At 34.7% G+C, this 22,431-nt stretch overlaps 1 protein-coding gene across 1 annotated transcript; it reads left to right on the top strand.

Moving 5' to 3' along the window:
• On the top strand, positions 21,600-22,199 carry LOC109846207. The gene has a single exon (XM_020415430.1). It carries the CDS (start codon positions 21,600-21,602, stop codon positions 22,197-22,199), a length of 600 nt encoding a protein of 199 aa, XP_020271019.1.

Here is a 22,431-nt window from a genome sequence, read left to right as displayed (position 1 = left end):
GTAGGATATGACATGACACTGTACTTATGTTTTGAGATGAGTTGTATTTCTTTTATTATTGTTCCTGTACTAGAACCTCGGGTTTGGTGTATAGGGATTTACAATTTGAGATATAAGGTATATACATGAGGGTTTTCTTGTTTGGATTATTTCGCTCGACGTACCTATGCTCGTGTTATAAATTTCTAAATACTAAAATCCTCTTGAGTTAAGATCAATGATTTTAGATCTATTATGTATTATCTGTATTTTCCTACAATGAGCCCTGTTCCCTTGGGGTTGGTTGTGATGTTGCTCGCTAGCGCTTGACGCTCGTTGTCCCTCCCCCTTTCAGGTGACGAGCCAGGAGCCCGGAGAGTCGCAGGTTGATGGCGATGTATTTTAACTTCAGCTGTCTATTTAGTTATAGTTTCTTTTGAGCTCCACAGTAGACTTTGGTTTAGACATTTGAGAGTCTTATTCTAGAAGTTGTAAAGGTTGTGTGCCTTATTTCCTCTTGTCAGATATTTGTATTTGAGACTTGTTGAGTATTTCAGTTGATTTATTTCAGACATTGACTATGTATTTCTGTATGTTGGATGATGAGATATTAATGCGATAACTATCATTTCATCAGTTATTTCTTGTATTATCTTTTACTTGCTTTTGTACCTACACCTGTTGTTGATTCTACTAGAGAGATGTTAATTGTGATGGTGAAACATGTTATTGCACGGTGTGGTGCATGGCAGGTTTGACATTCTTGGTTTCACCTTGGACTGCAGCCTTGTGAACCCAGGGGCGTCACAATGTTTATGCCGCAACAATTTTACATTGTCCTCAATGCAAATTTGCTGATGCACAAAGTAAAGCAGATAAGAATTGAAGAACTTACATTTGTCCGGTCGACAATGATGATAAACATCTGCAATTACTGTTAGCATGAGGATGAAGAAATCAAATAAGAGAGAAAAATAATTTTTTTTTCATTTTATTTTTATTGTTAACTCATTTATTTTAAAAATGTTACCATTTTTAGGATTTTCTATCTCGACAGCCCCATGCGAAAAAACTTGTTTAACAAAAAATGGACATGTCCATCTTGATCTCAATTTTTCAGAAAAAAGATATAATTTTAAATTGTACAATAAAACTTTATGTCTTGGAGAGAAATTTTTTCGTAAAATTGATTTGTCATGAAAAATCTTGGTTTTTTCTTTGTAAAATTTTGAGTTTATGTATGCATCATTTCGAATTTCTTCCAACTCATTTATTTGGAGCAATCTGTTCTTACCTACCGAGTCTGAGTCAAAATTTAACTGTTTTATTACCCACATTGCTCGATGCTCCAACTCTACTGGTAGGTGACATGCTTTCTCAAACACCAGTCTGTATGGTGACATCCCCAAATTGATCTTGAAAGCTGTTCTATATGCAGAGCATCACATAATTTTACAGACCAATATTTTCTGTTATGATTAGCTCTTTTTTCTAAGATTTGTTTGATCTGCCTGTTTGTGACATCTACTTGTCCACTGGTTTAGGGGTGATAAGGAGTTGACAATTTATGTGTGATTGAATATTTTCTTATCAAAGCCTCAAAAGAACGGTTACAAAAATGTGTACCGTTATCACTGATGATCGCTCGGGGTACTCCAAACTGGGCAAAAATGTTCTCTTTTAAAAACTTAACAACGACCTTGTTATCATTAGTTTTGCAAGCTACCGCCTCAACCAATTTTAACATGTATTCAACGGCTACTAGAATGTAAATATTTCCAAAGGAATTTGGAAATGGTCCTATGAAATCGATACCCCATAGATCAAAAAGTTCAATGGATACGATGGGTTGTAAGGGCATCATATTTCTTCTAGTGACCTTCCCTAAAAGCTGACAGTGGTTACAGGTTTGGCAAAACTCGAATGAATCCTTGAAAAGAATGAGCCAGTATAGCCCAGATTGGAGAATTTTTTTAGCTATTTTTCTTAGGCCAAAATGGCCCCCACATGCTTGCTCATGACAAAAGGATAGAACACTCCTAGTTTTTTCAGTGGGAACACACGTTCTAAAGATCTGATCAGGATAGTATTTGAACAGGTATGGATCATCCTAGTAAAAGTATTTTACTTGGGAGAGAAAACAAGATCTATCCTGTTTGGACCAATGAGAAGGGATCTAGTTCATGACTATGTAGTTCACAATATCAGCGAACCATGGAACATATTGGATTTCTAGGAGTTGTTCATCTGGAAAATATTCGTTGATCGGGACGGTTAATGTTGGTGCATTTGGGAGTCGAGAGAGGTAATCTGCTACGGGGTTCTCTATTCCTCTTCTGTCAAGAATTTGAATGTCAAACTCTTGAAGTATGAGAATCCATCTAATGAGCCATGCTTTAGCATCCTTTTTGGTCAAAAGATACTTTAGTGTGGCATGATCTGTGAAAACTTTGGTTAAGGAACCGATGAGGTAGGACCTGAATTTTTCCAAGGCAATGACTACAGCTAAAAACTATTTTTCTGTGATAGTAATTTTGCTGGGCATCGTTCAGAGTCCTACCGGCGTAGTAGATCACATGCGGTTTTCCATCAAACCGTTGTCCTAAAACAACACCAATTGCAGAATCAGATGCATCACACATCAGTTCAAAGGGTAAGGTCCAGTCTAGTGCATGAATGACAGGAGCTGTGGTTAGCTTCTTTTTAAGATATTCAAAAGCTTTGAGGCAGTCGGGAGAGAAGACAAATGATGTATCCTTGGCTAAGAGATTGGTCAAGGGTCTAGTAATTTTGCTGAAATCCTTGATGAAACGTCGGTAAAAACCAGCATGACCAAGAAATGATCTGACATCTTTGACAGTTTTGGGAGGAGGGAGATTGGAAAGGAGATCTACCTTAGATTTTTCCACTTTAATTCCCCTATTGAAAACTACATGTCCTAAGACAATGCCTTGTTTGACTATAAAATGACATTTCTCCTAATTGAGAGTTAGATTTTTCTCCCTACACCGTTTTAGGACCAGTTTAAGATGATGCAAACATTGGGAAAATGTTTCACCAAAAATGGAAAAGTCGTCTATGAAAATTTTGAGAAATCGCTCTACCATGTCGAAAAAAATACCGATCATGCAACGTTGGAATGTAGCTGGTGCATTACACAGGCTAAAAGGCATGCGTCGGTATGCGAATGTTCCATACAGGCAAGTGAAGGTGGTTTTCTCCTGACCTTCGGGAGTGATAGGGATTTGATTATAACCTGATATCCATCCAAGAAACAATAGAACTCGTGTCCTGCTAAGTGCTATAACATTTGGTCAATGAAAGGAAGAGGGAAATGATCTTTCCGAGTGGCTAAGTTGAGTTTTTTTGTAGTCAATGCAAACTCGCCATCCAGTTTGGATCCTAGTGGGAATCAGCTCATTAGCCTCATTTTGGATAACGATGATCCCAGATTTCTTTGGAACAACTTGGACCGGACTCACCCATGAACTATCAAAAATGGGATAAATGGTCCCATGATCAAGATATTTCAGAATGTCTTTCCTAACAGCTTCTTTCATCACTGGGTTTAACTGACGTTGAGGATCTCTAGTAGATTTGGCATCATCTATCAAATGGATTCAGTGTTGAACAATGGTTGGACTAATCCCTTTGATATCAGCCATGGTCCATCCAATAGCTTCCTTATTCTCTCTTAAAACATCTAAGAGAGCTTCCTTTTGACTGGTAGTCAAATTAGAAGAAATGATATCTAGTAAAGACTCGTTCTCCCCTAAGTAGGCATACTCTAGATTTTCAGGTAGATGTTTGAGCTCTAACTTAGGGGATTCCTCCACAGATGGGCGAAGCCGGACTCAGGGTTCTATCTCCAAAGGTTCTCGTTGTCAGCCAACAGTAGAAACATGATTGACCAGCGGATCTAACTCTAGTTCGTTATCAGAAAACTCCTCAATCATTAAGTTAGATGCACTTGAATCTAACTCACACTCTCCCTCTTGTTGCTCACTTGATATTCCCTAAATGAAATTCACTTCCATTGGTTGATCAGATGGATCACTAGGTTGCCTTCCTAAGTTGAAAATATTGAGGTCAACAGTTATGTTCCCAAAAGATAGTTTCATTTGACTGGTTCTATAATTAATCAAAGCATTTGAGGTGGCTAAGAACGGTCTTCCTAGAATGACAGGGATTTGACTTTTGAGATTGGAAACGGGCTGCGTTTCCAAGACAATAAAATCAACAGGGAAAATGAACACTCCAACTTTGATCAAAACATCCTCTACCTCTCCTTTGGAAATTTTTACGGATCTATCAGCTAACTATAGAGTGCATCTTGTCGGTTTAAGTTCTCCTACACCTAGCTGTTGATAGACTGAATAAGGAAGGAGGTTGACGCTGGCTCCCAAGTCTAGAAGTGCCTTATCAATGTGAGTGTTACCTATAACGCATGGAATTGTAGGACAACCAGGGTCCTTATATTTTAACGGCATGGGTTTCGAAAAAATTTCAGTGAGGTTGACAGCTAAGAAGACTTTCTTGGGGACATTGGTGGTTCTTTTCTTAGTGCATAAGTCCTTCAAGAACTTTTCATAAGAGGGGATTTGTTCGATTGCATCTAGGAGATGGATGTTGATCTTGACCTGTTTAAATGTTTCTAGGATTTTCTCAACCTGCAGGGAATTTTCCTAGGTTTGAGTCTATCTGGAAAGGGGGCAACAGACCTATACCTATCTAGATCAGGCTCAATCTCAAGTTCAGCATTTTGGTCATCGGAAGGAATTGCTTCATCGGAAGGAGTGTGTTGGATGGGAGAAGGGGTTTGATCCGGTGGCGTTCTAACCTGATTGTCTATTTGTTTCCCTGATCTTAGTGTGTGAACTGCATTCACATGAGCTGGATGGGTTGAACTGGATCCATTGTTTTTAGGGTTTGTAACAGGTTGACTTGGGAATTTTCTTTTTTCTCTCTCACTCACGGCAGAGGCTAGTTGCCCAAGTTGGGTTTCTAACCGGGCTATGGCTTGAGTGTTCGAGTTGAGCACTTGGCCAGTGGTTTGCATGAAGGAATTTAGAGTGGTGGATGACTGGATCAACATGTTGGTAGTTTGTGTAGAAGCTTTGATCATAGCTTCTAATCCTTTTCTAAGACACTCAAACATTTGTCATGATCAGAATTTGAAGGATTTATAGGCTGGTGAGGATGAGGATGTTGGGTTGGAAAAACTGGGTTAGCTTGTTAGAAATTATTTGGTGCATTGAATGGAAGTGTATTTCCCCTAGGGAATTGTGGGTTCGATGCGGGAATGAAGTTTTGATTTCCAGGAGAAATACCTTGATTCCATGCAAAGTTGGGATGATTTCTCTAACCTGGATTGTAGGTTGGAGAAAATGGATCATTTCTAGGGTGCTGGAATGTAGCGTTTATCTGTTCTAATGCATGGTTGTTTATTAGAAGAGGGTATTCCTCTGAAACGTAGGTAGAAGACTGACAGTTATGACATCCCGGGGCAGAAACATGATTGATTTAAGCTGGAGCTCGTTCCTTAGTTTCTAAGGCTTCTAACCTCCACATAATCGTCACCATTTTCGCTTCAGAAGCAATGTTTGACTCCAGGGAAAGACTACTAGACTTAGACTGGGGAACTAATAAAACCCTGTCATCACAGTGTTCTCACTGCATTGTTTTCTCGGATAGACTCTCTAGGAATTCACAGGTTTCATCTGCGTTTTTCCTCATAAAATCTCCCTGACACATTGATTCTAAAGATGTTTTTGAAGAATAGTCCAATCCTTCATCTATCACTTGGCACAATTGCCATTTTTTTAGACCATGATGATGACATTGGATTAAAAGATCTTTGAATCGGTCAAAATATTTCCAGAATGGCTCTCCCGGGATAATTTTGAAGTTTTGAATGTTGTTCTTGAGCTTTACTATTTTGTGAATAGGGAAAATTTTCTTAAGAAAAATGGTGACAAATTCATCCGAAGTTGAGATGGAATTTATCGGTAAGCTGTACAGCCATTTTTTAGCTTTATCCTTAAGAGAAAATGGAATAAATCTAAGCTTAATCGCATCTTCGGTTAATTCTCTCATTTTAATCATAATACACACTTCCTCAAATTCCGAAATAAAAATATACGCATCTTCTGTTTCATTTCCAAGGAATTTGGGAAGCATGTTTATGTAATGCGGTCTAAGCTCGAAATTTACTCCATTTGCTTCAGGGAGTCTTATGCACGAAGGAATTGCATTTCTGGTGGGGTAATACATATCCTGAAGAACGGGTTGATTTGCCATTTCTTAGATTGGTTCAACACGGATTAAACGATGAGAATTATCCCTAACCCAAGTTTGCATACACCAAAACAACTTCTTTTTATAAAATTTTTTAAAAATAAAGAAAGATAATTAGTTTTTTTTATGAGAAGAAAAGGATAAAGAAAAATCCTAACTAAAACAAATCAAAGCAATCACTTTTCAATCACTCTAATTCTAGGGTTTAGCCTAACTCTACTAGACCAGCTCCTAACCAAAAACTCCTACAATGAAAAGATTAAAGTTTTACCCAGGTAGTTAGCCAGGTAAGGATAGTACTAGAGGGTGATCAGAGATCAATTAAGTACCTCGTTCCTTGCGGAGCGCTTTACGCAACCCCTAAACCTTGCCTTAAACACCAATTAATTTGAGAAAACTTAAACCGGTTCACTTAAGGATTTCTTGTTCCTTATTGAGCTCGAGTCCTTAGGAGCCAACGTCTAATGAGTTTTAGGAGGCTTGGGTTTGTGAAGTGAGGAATTAGTGATTTGTGGGCTAAGGAAAGGGTGATGAAATCCCTTACCTTATCTTGATTAGGGGGTTTTGCCCTTAAGAATGTTTTAAGTATGTGCCAAATCAAGTGCTACAATCACTTTGGTGAATTCCTACAAACTATATGAAATGCAACCCTAGAAATTAAAAGCGACTAAAAAGGATGATAAAAATTAGGGGTTTTGCCCTTAAGAATGTTTTAAGTATGTGCCAAATCAAGTGCTACAATCACTTTGGTGAATTCCTACAAACTATACGAAATGTAACCCTAGAAATTAAAAGCGACTAAAAAGGATGGTAAAAAGAAAATATTTATATTTTTTTTTATTAGGGTTAACAATCAAACAACTATGAGAAGGGGGAACATTGTTTGAGTTTATTATCTTGTTAGTTAATGTTCAAGTGAAAGATGGTTATTATTATGGTCAACAAAAATAAAATCTTTTTTTTATCCTAATTGTCTCTAATTGTGAAGCTAACTAAAAATGGTGGAATTAAAAACGCTAAAAAGAAGACTTACCCGAAAGCAATTCTCCAAGTTCTTGATCTTAAATCTAAGATTTTCAAGCTCCAAGCGGTTCCTTCACAAGAAAAACACACAAGTTAAAGAACCAAAATAATAAAATTCTATTTTAGCACCTTCCCCGGCAACGACGCCAAAAACTTGATACGGCATAATTATGTACCAAAATTACAAGTGTACTATTGATTAAGTTATAGTATAAAAAGTTATCGATTCCACGAGGAAGGTGATTTTAAGAGATTATTAGAATAGGTTCTTATGTTGTGTGCGTGACAAAATAGGATTAAAGAATAAGTGTGATTGTGATGAGTGATTGTTGTGAATATATGCAAGAGACAATAAATTGAAATTTAGAGGAGAGAAGAAAGAATCAAAGAATAAATAAAATCACAAGCCAAGAAAGAAGAATGAATAAAATCAAGAAATAAAATCAAGAATAAAAAGAAAATTCAAGAAAGTCAAGATAGAGGATTCAATTAAAGATATGAGAAATCTAGAATTGAATCCACTAGCTAACCTCAATTATAAAATACAAACTATTCTCTTTTTATCATATTTCAACTTAGATTTATTAAGCATAGACTATTAAACCATTTAAGAAAAGTATAACCTATCAAATTATCATCTAAGTCAAAATTACTATTCATGATAAGAACAACAACAAGATAGTAATCCTAGAATTCATAAGAATAACCTATCAAACCATTTAAGATAAGCATAGATTATCAAATTTTTCTTCTACCAACTAGTTTTCTAGTTGATTATCCTAAACATGAACATTTTAAGTGTAAGAGAATAATCCATACAATATAAAGGAAATTAGACTAGTTTCATACAATTCTAAGGTTCCTTCAAGAATTAATTTCACATCTTAAGAAATAAAAACAAGAAGAAAAGAACTAATTATAAAAATAAAAAGAAAGAAAAATCTAAACTATGAACAGGAAATAAATCTAACTACAAAGAATTAAAATCTAAACTACAAAATAAATTATAAAAATTAAATGCAAGAAAATAAATCCACTCTACAAATTAAAGTGTAAAAAGAAATAAAAAGATAATAAAATAAATCTACACTACAAGCATGAATGTAAATCTAACTAATAAGCAATAATAAAGAAATTACTAAAAAGAAATAAAAGAAGAAAATAAAAGAAATACAAACCTTCAAATTGCTCTTCATCTCCATCCTCATCATTCAACAAAGAGGAGAAAAGAAAAATTTAAAGTGGAGAAAAAATTATTATTATTAATTATAACAAAAGTTACAAATTTGGAAGGCCTTCTCAATTAAGAGTAGCACTTCTCTCCAAATGAAGTTACAAAATTTTTCACACCCCTAACCCCTCACTCTCTAACCCTATTTATAGTAAACATCAGTGAATAAGTGCCCTTGGATTCAATTCTTATCCAAAACCAATAAATTTTAGCATTTGATCTGTAACAGAATGTCGTAGCTATCAATAAGCGCATCGATGCGGGTATCGATAAGCGCATCGATATGCTTATCGATGTGCCTATCGATACCTGCTTTACTCCTTTTTTAGCCCGCACCTTCTTCTTGTGTTTGGTTTTTGGGCTTGGGCCTTTGGCGTTTTAAGCTTTAATTCTTCTTTTTAGCTTGGGCTTTTGGATAATTTGGCAATTGATTTTCCAATGGGCTTTCTTCTTTTTAGCTTGGGCTTTTGGATAATTTGGCAATTGATTTTCCAATGGGCTTCTTTGCTTTATTTCTTCATTAAATCAAGGGCTTGGATAATTTGGCAATTGATTTTCCAATGGGCTTCTTTGCTTTATTTCTTCATTAAATCAAGGGCTTTTGATGAGAGATGGGATTTTTGGAATTATTCTTCATTAACCAGCATTTAAAGATAAAAATAATTATTAGTGACATATTTATTCATATAAAATAGATAATGAGGGTATAAAATTGTAATAAAATGTAATTATCAGTAATTTAACTAAATTCACTTGATAACTTTAGACAATCTAATTGAAGCTAGTTATCACTCAAGAAAATATTTTTATAAATAACTTGAAGGTAAATTTCCTAGAAAATCTTCTCATTATAGCAATACAAAACCAAGCCAAACTTAGAAATTTAATTTAAAAGTTTTGAAAACAACATGCTAACTCTTTGTTTAAAATAATATTCAAGTTGCTTGAAAAATATTTTCCAAGACCATATATACAAATATAACTATATATATAAATATTTATTAGTATTTTTATTTATTTTTTTTATATTACTATTATTTTTTAACTCTTTTCTTTCTTGGTGATTTTTTTCTACTTTAATGGGCTTTTAAGCGACCATTTAACGAGTTTTGGGCCAATGGATCCCAACCCAATTGGGCTTAGGTCATTAAGTATGGAAATACTCCTTGGGCTTAATTACTCGGTCAGCTTAGGCTTTATAAGATAGAATCACCTTAAATTTAAGAGTTTTTTTTCTTTTGGTGCCCATTTGAATCATCTTGAATTTAAGAGTTTTTTTTTTCTTTTGGTGCCCATTTTTCGCACTCTTCTTTTACAAAATTTTTTATATGTATATATATTCTAAAAAATATGTAAGTTAAGACACTTCAAAAAATTATTTTTAACTCTAAGCTAAGCATGCATAAATTCCATTATTTTAAATAAAAATCTAAATTAAGGCTTAAGTGAAGTATACTACTTTGAAAATTATTTCTTAAGAAATTTATTTAGAGTTATCATAAAAGGTAAACTGAGTAAATAACAAACTAGAGATTAGAAAATTTAAAATTTATCAAATAAATCAATTATTACATAACTCTATCAATTTGGCAAGTGATGATATTTTTTTAATTTTTTTAAGGAAAAGGAAAAAAATGACAAAAATGCAACTACAAATGTAAAATAAAGAGAAAAAATAACTAATTCCTACCCCCACACCTAAATTTTGTATTGTCCTCAATGCAAATTCTATGATACACAAAGTAAAGCAGATAAGAAGTGAAGTACTTATATTTGATCTGCTGATAAAAATCTGCAATTACCTTTGGTCTGAGGAGGATAGAATCAAAAATGTATTATTCTCTTTTTTTCTTTTTTTTCTGTTTTTTTTTCTCTCTTTTTTTTAACAACTGAACAAGAAACTCTCAAATGAGAGAAGAATAATTTCTTTTTATTATTCTGAAATAAACAAAACAAATAATGTAGAATGAAGTGTTCAACACGAATAGCTCGTATTCTACATTGAATCCTACCTTATTGTTTAAAATTCTTCCCCGGATTTTAAATAAATTCAGAATGATATAATCAATAATATGAAATTCCAAGCATTTCGGGGTGTTCAATAATTCTTGCAACAATGTAAGGAATGTATTATTGGTGTCATGTATTTTGTATTTCTTAATGAACTTAGACTCTTGTACTGTGAAGTTTTTTTTTCTAACAACCAATTCTTCTGTAGAGTTCTGAAAAATTTGGTTGTTGATTATTCTCTAAGAATCTAAGTTCATCAAGAAAGAGTTCTTCAAAATTTAATTCAAAGCAGTAAATGTTTAGCACAGTTTCATTATTCTCAAGGACCTGGCCTGCTTCTTCTAAAAACTCTAACTCTTCATCAAAAATTTCCTCAAAACTCAAATCAGACTCTTCTTCTTCTTCTTCTTCTTCTTCTTCTGATCTTTCCTGAATGTAATTTATTTCTAGAGGCTGATTATTTGGTTGGTCCCCTGAAATAAAAATGTTGAGATCAGCAGTCAAATTCCCAAAGGATAGCTTCATTTGACCAGTTTTACAGTTTATGAGAGCATTAGAAGTGGCTAAGAAAGGTCATCCTAAGATGATAGGTGTTTGTCCTTTGGGATTGAAAACAGACTGTGTTTTCAAGACTACAAAATCTACTAGAAAAATAAAATCTCCAACCTTAATCAGAACATCCTCTAACTCACCCATAGGGACCTTAACAGATCTATCAGCCAACTGTAAGGTGTATCTGGTTGGGTTCAGAACACCTAGACCCAATTACTGGTAGACTGAATATGGAAGCAAATTGACACTGGCCCCTAAGTCTAAAAGCGCCTTATCAATGTGAGTATTACCAATGATACATGAAATGATGGGGGAACCTGGATCTTTACGTTTCAAAGGTATGGGATTTGACAGCATTTCACTGATATTGGCGGCTAAAAAGACTTTCTTTGGAACATTTATTCTCCTCTTCTTAGTGCACAATTCTTTTAAAAATTTAGCATAAGATGGAATTTGTTCAATTACATCTAAGAGAGGAATGTTGACCTTAACCTGCTTGAATGTTTCTAGGATCTTCTCCTCCTTAGGAGAGTGTTTCCTAGGCCTGAGTCTATCTGAAAAGGGAGCAACTGGTCTAAATCTATCAAAAGCAGGCTCAGGTTCGGGTTCAGGTTCTTGGTCATCTGAGGGGGGTGATTGTTGAATAGATTCATCAGAAGGAGAAGAAGAAGGAATTTGTATTAGATCCAAAGTTTGACTTGGAGGAGTTCTCACTTGATTATCGACTTGTCTACCTGACCGAAGTGAATGGATTGCATTCACTTGAGCTTCATAGGATGAACTGTATCTTGTGTCCTTAGGGTTGACCACGGGTTGACTCGAAAATTTTTCTTTCTCTTTCACTCACGGCACTAGCTAGTTGACCAAGTTGGGATTCTAATCTAGTTATAGCTTGAGTGTTGGAGTTGAGCATTTGTCCAGTTGATTGCATGAAGGAATTCAGGGTGCTAGACGTTTGAGTCAACATATTCGTGGTTTGAGTGGAGGCCTTAATTATGGTTTCCAAACCTCTTTCCAAGACATTGAGACGTTTATCCTGATCTGGATTATGATGAGTCTGAATTACAACTTGATGAAGAGGAGACTAATTTTGATACGGCAGATTAGGTTGTTGAAATTATGGATGAGAATTGAAAGGAACTGTGTTTCCCTTAGGAAAATATTGGGTGGAAGCGGGAGTGAAGTTTTGAGTTCCGGGAGAATTTCCTTTATTCCATGCAAAGTTAGGATGATTTCTCCAACCTGGATTGTAGGTTAGAGAAAGTGGATCATTTCTAGGGTGCTGGAATATAGCGTTTATCTGTTCTAATGCATTGTTGTTTCCTAGGAGAGGGCATTCCTCTGAAAACGTGGGTAGGAGACTGACAATTATGACATCCTGGGGAAGAAACTTGATTGATTTGAGCTGGAGCTCGTTCCTTAATTTCTAAGGCTTCTAACTTCTGCAGAATTGTCGCCATCTTCACTTCAGAAGCAATGTTTGACTCCAAGGAAAGACCACTAGACTTAGAATGGGGAACTGATGAAACCCTGTCATCACAGTATTCCCATTACATTGTTTTCTCGGATAGACTCCCTAGAAATTCCCAAGCTTCATCGGCGTTTTTCTTCATGAAATCCCCATGGCACATTGATTCTAAGGAAGTTTTTGCAGAGTAATCTAATCCCTCATAAATTATTTGGCATAATCGCCATTTTTCTAAACCGTGATGAGGACATTGGATGAGAAGATCTTTAAATCGGTCAAAATACTTCCAAAAAGGTTCTCCCAGGACAATTTTAAAATTCATGATGCTGTTTCTTAGCTTCACCGTTTTATAGATAGGAAATTTTTTTTAAGAAAAACGGTGATAAATTCCTCCCAAGTAGTGATGGAATTTATAGGTAAGCCATACAGCTATTTTTTTTCTTTGTCTTTGAGAGCAAATGGAATAAATCTGAGTTTGATTGCATCTTCTGTTAATTCTCTCATTTTAATCATAATACACACTTCCTCAAATTCCGAGATAAAAATATATACATCTTCTTATTCATTTTCAAGGAATTTGGGAAGCATGTTTATGTAATGCGGTCTAAGCTCAAAATTTATTCCATTTGTTTCGGGGAGCCTAATGCAAGAGGGAATTGCATTCCTAATGGGATAGCACATATCTTGAAGAACGGGTGGATTAGGATACGCCATTTCTATGATTGGTTCAAAGCGAATTAATCGATGTGTATTATCCCTAATCCACGGTTGCATACACCAACTATTTCTTTTTATACTTTTTTTTATAAAAGTTAGCTTTTTTTAATGAGGAGAGAATGGAAAAAGAGGAAAATCCTAACTAAAACAAATCAAAATCAATCACTTTTTAATCACTCTAACTTTAGGATTAAGCCTAACTCAACTAGACTAGCTCCTAACCAAAAACTCCTAAAGTGAAAAGGTTAAAGTTTTACCCGGGTAGTTAGCCAGGTAAGGATAGTACTAGAGGGTGATCAGAGATCAATTAAGTACCTCGTTCCGTACGGAGCGCTTTACGCAACCCCTAAACCTTACATTAGACACCAACTAATCCAAGAAAACTTAAACCGGTTCACTTAAGAATTCTTTGTTCCTTATTGAGCTCGAATCCTTAGGGCCAACATCTAATGAGTTTTATTAGGCTTGGGTGGTGTAGTGAGGAATTAGTGATTTTTAGGCTAAGAAAATTATGATAAAATCCCTCACCTTAACTTGATTATGGGGTTTTGCCCTTAAAAATATTTTTAAGTATGTGCCAAATCAAGATGCTCAAATCACTTGGTGAATTCCTACTAACAATATGAAATGCAACCCTATGAATTAAAATCAACTAAAAAGGATGGAAAAGAAAAAAATCTTTTTTTAATTAGGGTTAACAATTAAACAAATGAGAAGGGGGAATTATTTGAATTTATTATCTTGTTAGTAAATATCAAAGTGGGGGGTGAATTTTATTATGGTCAACACAAATAATTTTTTTTAAGTCCTAATTTTCTCTAATTGTGAAGAAGTAGCTAAAGGGTGGAATTAAAAATTCTAGAAAGAAGAGTTACCTACAAGCAAATCTTCAAATCCTAGTTCTCCAATCCGCGATCTTCAAGCTCCAAGCGTTTCCTTCACAATAAACACACAAGTTAAAGAACCAAAATAATTAAAACCTACTTAAGCACCTTCTTCGGCAACGACGCCAAAAACTTGATGCGGCATAAATATGTACCAAAAATATTGCAAGTACACAACCGTGTCAAGTTATAGTATAAAGATATCGATCCCACGAGGAAGGTGTTTTGTAAGAAAAAATATAAAATTGGTTCTTATGTTATGTGTGTGACAAATAGGAGTGATGAATGAGTGTGATTGTGGAGAGATGGAAAGAATGAAAATGATTGTGTAAATGAATATATTTGAGAGTGGAAGTGATAATATAAATGTGATCCACAAGGCAAGAAGGAAAAATCAAATAAAAATCAAGAATGTAAAGATAGCAGATTCAATTAAAGATATGGATAATCTAGAATTGAATCCACTTCTTAGAAAAAGGTGATTCCCTAGAGGGTTTTAGCCTAAAGGCGAATCAAAAAAAATAAAAATAAACAAAAAGAAAAACTAAATCCAAGAGGGTTCTAGCCTCAAGGTGAATAGTGTAAGAAATTAAAATCTAACTACAAAATAAATTACAAAATCTAAACTACAAAATAAATTACAAGAATTAAATGCAAGAAAATAAATCTACTCTATAAAAATCTAATCTATAAGTATGAAATAAATCTAAGGCAAGAGGGTTCTAGCCTCTTGGCTATTTAAACAAGAAAATAAAATCTAATTACAAGCATGAAAATAAATCTAAACTAATAAGCAATAAAAGAGAAATAAGAAAAACAAACCTTCAAATTAATCTCCATCTTCATTTTCATCTTCATCATCCAACAAAGAGAAGAAGAGAAAAATTTAAAGTGGTGAAAAAATTATTTTATTAATTGTACAAAAAGTTACAAATTTTGAAGGCCTTCTCAATTAAGAGTAGCCCTCCTCTCCAAAAAGAGTTACATAAATTTTCACACCTCTAACCCCTCACTCTCTACCCCTATTTATAGTAAACATCAGTGAATGAGAGCCATTAGATTGAAATCTTATCCAAAAATAACAAAAATCAGCCTTAGATCTGTAACAGAATGACGAACGTATCGATGCCAGCATCGATAGGCGTATCGATGCTGACATCGATACGCACATCGAGCATCGATACGCACATCGATGCTAGCATCGATGAGCCCATCGATGCTGGCATCGATGTCAGCCTATCTCAGTTTGCTGTCTGAGCTTCTCTCTTGTTCTTGGGCTTGGGCTTTTGGGTTTTGTCATTTCTTCTTCTTTTTAGCTTTGGGCTTTTGGATAAATTGACAATTGATTTTCCAATGGGCTTCCTTGCTTCATTTCTTCATTTAATCAAGGGGTTTTTGTTGAGAGATAAGAGTTTGAGATTTATTCTTCATTAACCTGTAACTAAAAGATAAAAACAATTATTAGTGGTATATTTATTCATATAAAATAGATAATGAGGGTATAAAATTATAATAAAATGTGATTATCAGGACCTAAAGAGACACTTTTGGTGGATCGGCATACGTGACGAGATTATGGAGTATGTGGTAAGTGTTTTACCTACCAGCAAGTGAAGGCAGAACATCAGAAGCCAGCAGGAACCCTACAGCCTTTATCCATTCTGGAGAGGAAATGAACAGATATTTCTATGGACTTTATTGTAGGATTGCAAAGATCGAAGAAAGGGAACGATTCGGTTTGGGTAATAGTGGATTGGTTGACGAAGTCAGCATATTTGTAGAGAAGCTTCCAGAACTCTTTCGGTAGCCAGTTATCTTACTCTAGTGTATTTCACCCGCAGACGAATGGACAGATGGAGAGAGTGAACCAGATATTGGAGGATATGTTGAGGGCGTGCGTTATTGATTTTCAGGGTAGTTTTGAAGACCACATCCCATTAATTGAGTTTGCCTATAATAACAGCTATCAAAGGACTGTTGACATGGCACCGTATGAAGCATTGTATGGGAGGCCTTGCAGATCACCTATTTGTTGGGCAGAACCAGAGACACTCTATTGCTTGGATCGGAGCTTGTTAGACAAACTACGAAGAAGGTAGCAATCATTCGAGAGCGCATTCTTATAGTGCAAAGTCGTCAGAAAAGTTATGCAGACCGGAGGCGACAACTATTAGAATTCCAGGTTGGGGATTATGTTTTGTTAAAAGTATCACCAATGACAGGTGTATAATATTTTGATAGACGGTATAAGTTTGCCCCGAGGTACATTAGTCCATTCTCGATGTCAAGCATACACGACGTTTTCCATGTTTCTATGCTTAAGAAGCATCTACACAACGAGGAGGAGAAGAGAGTGTTGGACACACCGGAGGTCGAGATTCACAATGATTTGACTATGATTGGGATTTCGATATGCATTCTTGCTAAAGAGGACAAGAAGCTTAGAAATAAGGTGATACCCTTAGTTAAAGTTCAGTGGAACCAGAGATGAACTGAGGAGACTTCATGGGAGCGCGAGGAGGATATGCGTCGCGACTACCTACACATGTTTGAATAGGTAAATTAAAAATTCAGTATGATTTGTTTATGATTTATGGTTATCTGTATGGTCATGTTTATACTTAATGCTAGAATGATGATACTAGCACTTAGCTCCTAAGTATTCGGAACACACGATATATATATATATATATGGGGGTTCCTTGCTTGGATTTTTTGCCTGACGTACATATTCTATTTAGTGAGGGGTTAACTGGGAGTATTTGTGTTTTAAACCGTTAACTATTGATATCGATGATGATTTTTAGGGGCACGAATATGTTATGCATCGCGACTACCCACACCTGTTTGAGCAGGTGGGTTGATTGATTTTGATTGATATTTATGGATTGTTTATATGGTTATATTCATACTTAACGCTAGAATGGAGGTATTGACACTTGACTCCTAATCATTCGGAATACATTGTATATATATGGGGGGTTCCTTGTTTGGATTTTTCACACTAGTTCCGTCTAGTTAGGGGTTGAGTGGGAATATTAACATTCTAGATTGTTAAGTGTAAATTTTTTTATGTTTCATATCTGGAGATTAATGGTATGAGATGTGTATATGAGGGTTTCCTTGTCTGAATTATCCCCTCAACATGCTTTTCTGATATTATTAATCTCTAGGATACGATTGCGAAATTTTGGGGACGAAATTCTTTTTAAGGGGGAAGAATGTAAAACCCTAAAATTTTGAATATTATGTGAATAATAATAATAAATATGTTATATGGTGAAAATATAACATATTTTGATGTTTGAGTATGATAGGAATTGATTTGAGATCAATTTAATGTATATTTGTTAATATATGAGTGCAAATGCACAAAACATGCACGAAGAGAAATCTAAAAAAATTACCAGTTAAGAGTTTATATATTTTACACACCAATTCAGTTTGAATCTAGAAAATTTTAAAAGATCAAAGTTGTAGGTCTCTTAAACAGTTTTCCAACAAATCTTAAATCACCTCATTCCAAGGTCAGATGAGAAGGTTACAGCAAACATACCGAATGTTATTTTTCTAGTCAGACTAGGTTTCCTGGTTCGGGTCAAACATGTTTATTTCGGGTTTGCATACACACACACACACACACACACACACACACACACACACACACACACACACACATGTGTGTGTGTGTGTGTGTGTGTGTGTTTTCATAAAAATTATTATCTTTTCATTAGAGTCTCAAACCATAGCAACCCCTCTTCCTCTCTTTCACACACACACACACACACACACACACACACACACACACACACATGTGTGTGTGTGTGTGTGTGTGTGTGTTTTCATAAAAATTATTATCTTTTCATTAGAGTCTCAAACCATAGCAACCCCTCTTCCTCTCTTTCAAACCCTAGCCCTAAAGTTGAAATTTTGGGAGCGTCTTGTGAGGCGAGAAGTGAGGAAAATGCAAGATCTACGATGTTTGGTGATGAGGAGTCACTTCACATCAGTTTCAGTGGCTTGCACACGTGAAAAGGCAAGATCATCTGTATCCAAAACCATCCCCATAGCGTGTTTAATGATTATAAAAGTATTTAATCAATGTTTTTATGCTTAAGGCTTAACCTAATATGAAAAAGATGAGATTTTTTATGATAAATTTTAACCCAATGCTAGATCATTAGTTTTTCCTAATTGTTTATGACAGTAACGTGATCATGATAATTAGAGGTGATTAAATTTTTATTTTTTAAAACTTGATAATTATGTTTAACTCGTGTGTTAACCCTAATTTGTTGTCAAATTGAATTATAAAGAGATTTAGTTTTTGTTTTCATCATAGATTTCAGAAAAACTACTACATGTGTATAACATTTAACTAAAAATTTAAGATATCATATAAACTCTAAACTGAACTAAACCAGTTCCAAATGATAGCTATGTGAATCTAGTTTCCAAAACAAGAAAAACTATTTTTTTAAAAAAGTTTGTCTAGAGAAAGATATGCTCAATTTACAAGTGATATATTCTACAGAAAACTACAGATATGCTGATTTAAAATAATTGATATATTATGTGAATGTTTCTTTGAGTTTTCATATTAATTAATCATGCTTAAACCCTAGGTTTGTGATACCTAAGTAAGATAAACATGTTTAAATGAATTTTACCTCTATTTATGAGTAGTTTTTATCATGTGTTGATAATCATTTTGTTTACACATGAGATAATTGAAGAAATTGTTTAATTAGGATGTTAAACCCTAATTTAGAAGATATAATAATTTAATTTGATGATTCAGATAATTCATGTTGCATATGCCAAGTATAAATCTCGTTTTAACGTCATGATATGTACAATTGATATAAGCACTGTTTGTGTACAAAAGAATGTGTGTCTTGATAGAGTAGTCGACTACTAAGCTTAGTAGTTGGCTACTCATGCCCAATTGAGTATAACAGAAACTGTGTGTTTGCAGAGTAGTAGACTAATATTCTTAATAGTCAACTACTGATACTGATATATGCTATTACAGAGTCTGGGTGGACTCAGTGTAGTCGACTACTAAGCCTAGTAGTCGACTACTAAGGCTGTTGCTTGAATTTTTGTTTTGCATCTGTTTGAGATATGTTTGCGGGTTTCGAGCAGCACTTCTTTTTACGTAAATTCACGAATAGTGTAGTAGCACACCCATGAGTATGTTGAAAGGAATTATGATGTGGTTTGACCCAATTAATTTAAGAAAAAGTTTAGTACATATTATACACACACCTTCTGGATATCGTTGATGAGCTCAGTTCAGTACTACGAGGGTAGTGCATCGATATTCTATTTGTACTTGCTATTGAGTCGGGTTTGGATGCTTTATCTAGTAGTCCATCCGTACGAGGGTGCGATGAGGCTTGTGAGCCATACTTCTAGGATACCTATATGGTAGGTCGTTCCGCACTGATGTTACCCACTGAGATCGTGCTGAGACTAATGAGTTATGTACACTGATTAGGATATCTACAGGGTAGTCCGTTGCACATGATAATGCTAAGTATCAAAATCTTACAACGAGTTGCATTGAGATAGTTAAATGATAGCCCGAGTCGTTGGTGGATGCTAGTTATGTTTTTGACTCACTGCTGAAATATATGATCCATAGTACTTTGCATTTGAAAGTATACTGGATTTGTGCCAGTATTCATTCTATCTTCCCAGTGACAGTAGAAGATAGTATGAATATGATATGTTGATATCTTTACTTTCTTTTACTACTTTTCTTTATTTTCTTAGTTGGGATCAATAGTTAGCGATTCACAATTTGAGACATATGGTATATACATGAGGGTTTTCTTGTTTGGATTATTTCGCTCGATGTACCAGTCTCATGTTGTGGATTTCTAATTGTTAATTTCATTTAGATTGTTTATCTTTAGTTCGGTATTAATGTTTAGATGTTTACAATTTGAGATATATGGTATATACATAACGGTTTCCTTGTTTGGATTATTTTGCTCGACATACTACGTCTCGTATTGTAGGTGTCTAAATATTAATTCTATTAGATACGGGGAAAAATAATCTAGGTAGACTATGCTTAATGGATAGAGCCTCCACTCTATCTAGCAGCCCTTTCCCTGGGGGCGGATGGAGTTGATCTTGTTATAGCGCTCTGACGCTCTTGTTATTGCTCTTTTTCTTCTAATATTCTTTCAAGTAATTCGGAGTACTGGAGAGTCACAGGATGACAGAGTTCTTACATAGTCACCGTCACATAAGATTTATTAGAGGTTCCACCATAGTTTTATATTTTTGTTCAGACCTTAGAGTTTATTTCATAGTGTAAAGGTAGTGTGCCTTAGTGTAATTTTTAGTTGTTTCTTGTCGAGACATATTTATTCATTTTGGATATCAGATGTATTCCAGGTTGTTCATTGAGACATGATTTATTTATGAGATACTTCTTTCTATATCATTTGAGACATGATTTATTTATGAGATACTTCTTTCTATATCATGTCTATTGTAGTTATTTCCTTTCTTTTACCTGTTTTGTACATGCACTTTATTTTGATTCCACTAGAGGATATTGTTGTGATTGGTAAAACTTGTTATTGCACAATGTGTGTGCATGATAGGTTTGACATCTCTGGGTTCATCTTGGACTACAACCACGTGTGAAAACAAGGGCATCACAAAAAATAGGTTGGAACAACCCGGCTCAAGGTTGAAGACAACCCCAAACAACATGTAGTTTTTGGGATATTTAAAAAAAATCTTAATTATAGTTTCATTATGATTTATAATTATCAGTGTTCATTTTGAATTTTTTGTTCTGTTACACTTTAATACCTAGATTTATGGGGATTATCTTTATGCACATTTTAAATTGTGCGTGGATAAATTTTAAAATGTTTAGTGATCCATGTAATATTTTTTTTAATTAGGGATTAGCCATAGAAACTCTAATTACTCAACAAAAAAATTATAATTATTATATAAGTTTTTGGATCACATTTGGTATAAGACAGTGACTGTGATATTAATGATGTTCAATATAATAAATTTGTTCCACATGAACTTTTATTATATTTGAATAATTAATTAGGATATAATATCAAATTATTTATCCTGATTTGCCCAAAGGTATTAGGAATTGGAATATGATTTGATAGTTTTATCATAAAGTTTAAAACTAATCTGTTTGAATAAAAAATTTGGCCTACAGGTCATTTTTATGCCATTTAATTTATGTCATTTAAGATATGCTTTACTTTCGTAAAACATATATTTTATTTGTTAGTCTCAATTTATTGATAGATAAGCTTGTATGTTTAATTATGTAGCTATTCAAACTGCTAGTTTCTCTGATGCAACTTGTGAAATTCCCGAATTAAGAGGTGAAAACTATAAGATTTGGAAGGAGAGAATTCTCCTACATTTAAGGTGGATGGACATCGACTATGCTATCCTGAAAGATGAACTACCTAAAGTCACTGAAGCCAGCATTGGAGATGAAATTTCTCTTTATGAACGTTGGGACCGATCCAATCAACGAAGTATGATGGTCATAAAGACCAAAATTTCTGCTAGCATTTGTGGTTCTATTGAACAACATCATAATGTTCGTGCTCTGCTGAAGGCTATTGATGAACAATTTGAAACTTCATACAAGGCACTCGCCAGCACCCTGATTATGAAGTTTTCATCCACAAAGCTCATAGGTGTCCAAGGTGCGCGTGAGCACATCTTGAAGGCGAGGGACATTGCAGCTCATCTAAATAAACTTGAGGTTGAGATGTCTGATTCTTTCCTTGTGCACTATATTTTGAACACTCTTCCACATCCATACAGACCTTTTATGATCTCTTATAACACACACAAAGAAAAATGGTCAATAAATGAATTAATGACCATGTGTGTTCAAGAGGAAGGGAGGCTGTTTATGGAACAGGGAGAGAGTTCACAGAGTGCACATCTAGCTGTTCAAAGAAAGAAGAAAATTCAAGCTAAATCGAAGGGAAAGGGTCAAAATACTTGCCCAAGCTAACATGAAGAAGGATTTTGTCAAATTCAAGAAATGGCTTGAAAAGAAAGGTAATCCAATCTCACTAGTTTGTTTTGAATCTAATATGGCTGAAGTTTCTCATGACACATGGTGAATTGAGTCTGGTTGTACTATCCATATTATAAATGAGTTGTAGGATTTGCAAAACCCAAGAAAGCCAACGGAAAGTGAGCAATACATCTTATCTGGAAACAAGATGCGTTCACGTGTGGAA

Source organism: Asparagus officinalis, chromosome 6 (assembly GCF_001876935.1).
Source record: "Asparagus officinalis chromosome 6, Aspof.V1, whole genome shotgun sequence".
In the NCBI taxonomy this organism is placed as follows: Eukaryota; Viridiplantae; Streptophyta; class Magnoliopsida; order Asparagales; family Asparagaceae; genus Asparagus; species Asparagus officinalis.
The sequence above is the reverse complement of the archived record's forward strand: the minus strand, read 5'-3'. Positions and strand labels throughout refer to the sequence as shown.

Coding starts and splice junctions, on each gene's coding strand:
- LOC109846207 (XM_020415430.1), top strand. CDS start 21,600: ATGGACATCGACTATGCTATCCTGAAAGATGAACTACCTAAAGTCACT.